The sequence below is a fragment of the Fukomys damarensis genome, unplaced genomic scaffold (genome assembly GCF_012274545.1).
Source record: "Fukomys damarensis isolate Sample0158 unplaced genomic scaffold, DMR_v1.0_HiC HiC_scaffold_15, whole genome shotgun sequence".
Classification (NCBI taxonomy): domain Eukaryota; kingdom Metazoa; phylum Chordata; class Mammalia; order Rodentia; family Bathyergidae; genus Fukomys; species Fukomys damarensis.
The window spans coordinates 20,393,825-20,400,783 of record NW_022900927.1 but is presented as its reverse complement, the minus strand read 5'-3'; the positions used below and the strand labels follow the sequence as shown (position 1 = coordinate 20,400,783).

The following is a 6,959-nucleotide window of genomic DNA, read 5'->3' as shown; positions in this document are numbered from 1 at the left end:
TTTTTTTAGGTTTTTTTTTTTTTTTTTTTTTTTTTTTAATTTTGAGTCACATTTGCTAAGGCTGGTCTTGAACTTGTGATCTTATTGCCTCAGCCTTTTAAGAAACTGGATTTACAGGCAGGTGCTCCTGGTATCTGTTGTGTCAATCTAGGCACAGCAATCTCATTTGGGGCAAGCAGTCACTCTTAACCTAGGCTGAGGTTGAGAACAATGGTCCTTGCCCTATGAGGCCCAGATATGATGGAAACTCACGTAGAGTCTGGCAAGTCCTGCAAAGCAAGCAGCTGATCCTTGAGTGAACTCAGGATGTAGAAGTGGAGAGGAGTCTGTCAGGAATAGTTCCCTGGGGCTGGGAGTTTATCTCAGGGTAGAGCATTGGCCTAGTATGCTCAAAGCTACCCAGCACTGAAACAGAAAGAATGGTTCCTTGGTAGAAAGTAGATAAGATTTACTGTTAAAGTATGGATGGCTAGAATTGAGCTGGTGTTTATTGAATACCTAGTAAAAGCTAGAACCTTGGAGTTGTAGACAGAAATGAAATGGCACTGGCCCCCTGATCTACCCTATTTGGGAGAGGCAAGATGTAAATTCATGATGAGGCCACTAACCATGGTGATGTGCAGTGGCTCTCAGCATTTGTTAGACACCATAATCACCATGTTTAAAATACAGATATCCCGGCCTCCCTGCCAGTCATGTGGGGGTTGGGAATTTATAGCAAATGCTTCAGCATTCTCAGCAGGGAAAGCTTTAACAGAAGAGTGGTTTAAATTGCATCCTGAAGAAAGGGTATGATTTGGATGTGTAGAGATGTGGGGGATTCACTGTCCTGGTTGACTGGGTGTCTACTGGGTGATATGATATCCTCCCTTTCTCAAGAAGTACTTTTGGGCTGGGGATTTAGCTCAGTGGTTCTGGCGCCTGCCTTGTAAATGCAAGGATCTGAGTTCGATCCCCATACCCAACCCCAAAAAAGAAGTACTTTTGCTTGCATTTGTAGAGACAGGTGCAAAGTTTTACGAGTTGAGGTGGGATGAGCATTTTGAAAGTATCAGGTTGGAACTCTGGGTTTCCTTGGTAGGGCTGAGAAGGGGTTGCCTTTGCAGTGTATTACAAAGCTTGCTGTCAGTCTCCCTCCTCTTCCTGTCCTCTCCTCTTTTCTTTCCTTCCTCCCCTCTTCTATGCATAACATCTCATTTCTATCCTTATATCAATACTATGTAGTGGGAATTATTATTCTTAGTATTTGGGTGAAGAAACCGGGGCTTTGGCCATGATTGCATAGCTTGCAGGAGTTCGATTCTGAATCAGGTAGTCATTCTGCTTACCACTGAGGATTCTTGAATGTGGGAAAGAAGTTGGGCTGGGGCTAGGGGTTGTTGAATTAGTGGGGTGGTTGAGCAAAACATCTAAGGCAAGATGATGTGGGTGGTTAAGAACATAGCCTTCAGTAAGATAGTGTGGGTTCAAATTCCACTTCATTACTTGCTAACTGCCTGACCCTGGGCAAGTTGCTTGATCTTTTATTTATTTTGGTACTGGGGATGGAACTCGGGTCCTTGCACTTGGCGAGGCAGGTGGCGGAACCACTGAGCTACATCCCCGGCCCAAGTTGATCTTGCTAAGCCTCAGTCTCCTCACTTCTAACATGGGAGCAGTAATGCCCGCCTCATGGGGTTGTTATAAGATCAATGAGGTGTACCTGGTGTAGAGCAATTGCTCACCACCTGGAAGCTATTGTAATTAGCCCTCCCAGGTCTCTGGGCTGTGCCTGTGCACCTTCATCTCATTCATCAGCACAGTGGTTTCCAGGACACAGCCCATCTTGGTTGGGCTTGTTTTATTAAGGATTACGTGCAGAGAGGATGCCACCAGCAAATGTACCATGAAAACTTACTATGTGCTCAGTATGGTCTGGGAACTCACGACTGAGACCTGTGCCTGACGGAAAGGAGTAAGGAGTGGCCAGTTAGTTTTGGCTTATTCTCTCTCATCAGGTGCTACGTGAAGAGGAAGGATATTAGAAGTGGGGTGGGGGGGTTTCACCGCCAAGAACTGAATTTGAGCTCAGTAATACTTGGCAGTTGGTGGATGACTTAAATGGTCTTGTAGGGTTTTTATTCTGAGCCCGTGAAATGCTAGTAGAGGCTCAAGCCAGTATGAATCCCTCCCACTATGGGCTGAGGGCTGATGGACCTCTGTCTTCCTCTTTTCCAGGTGATAGGGGCATGGCTGTGCCTCAAGCTTTTCCAGTGGGCCCCCTTCTTGACCCTGAAGGTGCCCTGATGGAGGCCCAGCCCTGTGCTCGAAATTTGGCTGAAGGCTTCCTGGAGGAGGAGCTTCGGCTCAATGTGGAGCTGAGTCAACTGCAGTTTTCAGACCCTGTGGGCCTTGTCTACAATCCTGTGGACTATGCGTGGGAGCCACATCGAAGCTACGTGACCCGCTACTGCCAGGGCCCTAAGGAAGTGCTTTTCCTAGGCATGAACCCAGGACCTTTTGGCATGGCCCAGACTGGGGTAAAGGGCCTGGCTTCCCCTGGTGGGTGGAGTGGGAGGGGCTAGGTGTGTGGGGAGGAGGAGCATGTGTGTGGCTGTGGACCTGTGTGCCCTCCCTCAATCCCCACACTGGCTCCTGTGGTCTCAGACACTCTGGGCCTCTCTGCACATTGTTAACCGAGCACATTAATGGTAGTTTCGTTTCCCCTGTGGGCTTTGTGCTAATTGCCTCTGAGAGCCCTTCCTTCCGCAGTCCCCCCATCCGGCTCTCCCATGTCCCTGCTGTATGGCTTGGGTCAGGAGAGGGACAGCGACTACTGTGTCCTCAGGGAAGACCAGCAGTGGGGTGGGTAATAAGAGTTACAGGGCATTCTGGTAACCTGGGTTCTGTTTCTCAGCTGAAGAGAGGTTCCGGGCAGAGCCAGGCTCCAGGGCCTGCCTGCTTTCCTTTTGGAGCTCAGGATGAGTGACTGCCCCTCATGGGGGTGCTTGGCAGGTGGGGGAGGGAAAGAGGCCTCAGGGCAGGAGGTTCAATCGCTTTTATTGACCCCAACTGGGTGATGAAAGGTGATCAATGATGATCAATGGAAATGACAACCTGAGGCTTGGGGCTGAGAGGGCACCCAGAGAGCAGTGGTCAGCCTGTCCTCGTGCTTCCTTTAATCCTGGCTGTCATTCTATCTCAGGCCACCTGGGTCCCCATTACTAACCATCAGGCATTCTGTAGGGTCAGATGTCCCAATATACTCCCTGTACCTGGTCCCAAACCTAGTGAGGGTAGAGGCCAACAAATAGATTCTTCTGGACCATAGGCCACGGTGTGGACTCTCTCAGACCTTTGAGTAGGATGGGGCTGGGGACGGCCACCCTGCACCCTCAGGGAAGGAGGAAGGGGGTTAGTCCTTGTCTCTCTCCTTCCCCACAGGTGCCCTTTGGGGAAGTGAGCGCGGTCCGAGACTGGCTGGGCATTGGGGGGCCTGTGCTGACCCCTGCCCAAGAGCACCCTAAGCGACCGGTGCTGGGACTAGAGTGCCCGCAGTCAGAGGTGAGCGGTGCCCGATTCTGGGGCTTTTTCCGGAACCTCTGTGGACAGCCGGAGGTCTTCTTCCAGCACTGCTTTGTCCACAATCTTTGTCCTCTGCTCTTCCTGGCTCCCAGCGGCCGCAATCTGACCCCTGCTGAGCTGCCTGCTAAGCAGCGAGAACAGCTTCTGGGGATCTGCGATGCAGCCCTCTGCCGGCAGGTGCAGCTGCTGGGGGTGCGGCTAGTGGTGGGGGTGGGGCGACTGGCGGAGAAGCGAGCGAGAAGGGCTCTGGCCGGCCTGACCCCAGAGGTCCAGGTGGAGGGGCTCTTGCATCCCTCTCCCCGAAACCCACAGGCCAACAAGGGATGGGAGGCGGTGGCCAAGGAAAGACTCGGTGAGTTGGGGTTGCTGCCTCTGCTGACAAAATGAAAGGCCTGGGGTCTGGCACAGGGCTCATTCAAGGACCCCAGGTCACCCTTGCACAAGCAAATGACTGCACATCTGCACTTGACCAGCAAGGTCTTCCTGGGCTCTCTGATGCCAGCGAACACATTCTTTTGTTTGTGTCTTCTGACCTGATCTCCCAAGGCAGTGTCTGATTGCCTGGGTAAATAGTTGACACTGTTCTTGTTTGCCCTCCTGCTTCCTGCACCTTCTTTGGGCATCGGCCCTTTTGTGTTACAGTGTCTTGACTCCACAGAGAATCAGCACAGGTGGGCTTTCTGCAGACTGCTCTGCCTCGTTGTTTCCTTGTGAGGCTCTGTGCAGCTGAGAATGTCCTGGACGGACACTTCTGAGGTCATGTTTGCTGTTTCAGAGGGAAGATTTTTTTATCTTACATTTTTATTAACCTTTATTAAGTGTACACATGAATGGGGTTCAGTGTGGTATTTCCACACACACATACAGTGTGCACTTACCAGCCTCCTTTGTTTCCACTCTCTGCCACCCTTCCCTATTCCCAACCAGAGGAAAGATCCCTAGGATCTCTCCTCAGTCTTGCAGAATAGCTTCCTTCAGCTGATCCTTCTCCTAACAGGGACCAGGGCACAGCCTGGGATATAAGCTTAATCGTGATCTTCGTATGGGAGGCTGAGGTTGGATCAAATTCAGTGTGGCAGAGTAGGAAAAAATCAGAAGACCTGAATTTTCATTTTCTTCTTAGCTTGAGACTTGTGGACTTTGTTGTACATATCTATCTCTCTCTCTCTCTCTCTCTATATATATATATATATACATACATACATACATACATATATATGTATGTGTGTATGTGTATGTATATCTATGTATGTCTATGTATATATATATTTTTTATGAGACTTGTGAACTCTTTGATAGACAAATTGATTAGTCTAAGTCTCAGGATCTTCATCTGTAAGATGAGGATGCCTCTCTCATGGAGTTTGTGTGAGAATGAACTGAGTTCACACTTTAGAGGATCTTGCAGAAGCCCAGCACTTGGTGCTCACTACATACTCTTCTTGCTTTCTGGCCTCTGGGGTGAAAAGTCACTGCACTACAAAGAAAGCCCCTCTCCACTCTGAACACTTTTCTGGGTGGAGTTTGGGCCTCCACTTGTGGTCTGTGTGAGATGGACCAATAACTATGAAAAATCCAACCTGTAATATTTCATTCTAAGCATTAAAAGCTCCTAAACTCTCTTGTGTCAGTACTTTTTTGCCCCCTGCTGAACATCATGGATGGGACATGACTTTTTAGGTATTTCCTGCTGGTACCTCTTCATGATGTGAAGAGGTTCTTTTGGACATCTGGAAGAGGGATGTAACACTAATTTCCTTACCAAAGCCACAGAGTCTCTGGTACGGACCTGCCTATTGGTTTATCTGACACTTGGGCACCATGCAGAACAGGCAGCAGGGTGGATGGGAACCTGGATGGGAGTCACTGCACTACAAGAGAAGTCCCTTTCTGCTTGGAAGACTTTGCTGGGGGAAGTCTGGGCCTCTACCTATGGCCTGGGTAAAGGGGCAAATTCTTGCCCTGCCAGAGATGGAAACATGACTATGAAAACCCATAGTGTCTCCCTTGTTTGCTTGCTGAATGGCTGGTTGGATGGCCCTTTGGTAAGGGCTGGGAAAGAGAATCAAGTTGGGAACAGAGTAGCTCTTGAGACTATCATCATAAGGAGCACTCTGTGTTTCCTGGAACATAGATCATTTCCAACTGTCTCAAAAAATTAATATAATTTTTAGTAAAAACCTTCCTGACCTCATTGTAAAAGAGTTTGATCTGCCTTTGTCCTCAGTTACTGAGAGAGGAGACCCTTAAATCCGTGGAGTTTCCCAAGCAACAGAAGGTTTGTTATTCATGGTAGGTCCCTCAAACCACACCTGAATTTATGTTGAAATTTGATCTTAGACCACACTTAAATTTATATTGAGGCTGGGCCTGGTGGCTGATCCCAGCACTCAGGAGGCTGAGGCAGGAGGATCACTGTGAATTCGAGACCAGCCTGGGCTACACGTGAGTTCCAGGTCAGTCTGAACTACATAGTGAGACCCTGTCTCAAAAAAACCAAAAAAAAAAAAAAAATTATATTGAGATTTGATCTCAGACCACACCCACGTTTATGCTAGGATTGATTCAGAATGGAGGTTGACAATGCTAGAAAGACCAGTTTAGAGGGTTGGAACTTTTACCTGGGTGATCTCCTGGGGGTGGGAATAGACATTCAATTCAACCTTGCAGCCCTTGATTTCAATCAGTTGTGGCTAAGTGATGAAACCCTGCTTCCTGAGCAACACAAGAACATGCTGGGAAGGTGATATGTCCTGCTTCCATGGGCAAAGTGCATAGATCTCTGTTTTGAACCTTTGCGGAATTTGCTTTCTTTTTGTTTGCCTGGACCTGTTTTTTTTCTTCCAGTGCTGGAGATCAAACTTTGGGGCTTATGCATGCTGAACACACACTCTAGCGCTGAGCACATTCCCAGTTCCTGATTTATATTCTCTGTAATAAGACTAATAAGTATAGTTTTCTTCTGAGTTCTCGGTATCTCTAGCAAATTATTCAACCAGAGGGTTGCAGGAATCCTTGAAATTATAGCCAGTTGGTCAGAAGTGCAGTGACATGGGGACCCCCAGAGATGCCACTGGAATCTGAAGTGAGGGAAGGCATGTTGGAGATCATGCCCTTAAACCTGCAGTGTATACACAAATCCAGGTCATTACCATCAGAATTGCATGCAATATAGTACTGTATCACCACACGCCTTAGGCTCTTACCCCTTTTCTTCTGTCAGTGTTAAGCGGTGAGCACAAAGCCCTGGCTCAGGCTCTGTGGACTAATTGGAGAGAGAGAAGCTGTTGTTCCTTATATATTTAACTAAGGTAGCCAGAGAAAGGACTCTGGTGTGACATTTCAGGTGGCTTTAGAGACTGGGAAGTTTGAGAGAACCTTTTTTTTTTTTTTTA

At 48.2% G+C, this 6,959-nt stretch overlaps 1 protein-coding gene across 1 annotated transcript in view; it reads left to right on the top strand.

The window, feature by feature from the left end:
* Smug1 (single-strand-selective monofunctional uracil-DNA glycosylase 1) overlaps positions 1–4,750 on the top strand; it is a 7,226-nt gene extending 2,476 nt beyond the window's left edge. The window contains exons 2-3 of the mRNA XM_010609367.2: positions 2,218–2,519; positions 3,424–4,750. Coding sequence (XP_010607669.1) covers positions 2,229–2,519; positions 3,424–3,951 — 819 coding nt within the window. The 5' untranslated portion in view covers positions 2,218–2,228 and the 3' untranslated portion in view covers positions 3,952–4,750. The remainder of the gene's footprint in view (positions 1–2,217; positions 2,520–3,423) is intronic.
* The last annotated feature ends 2,209 nt before the right edge of the window (positions 4,751–6,959 follow it).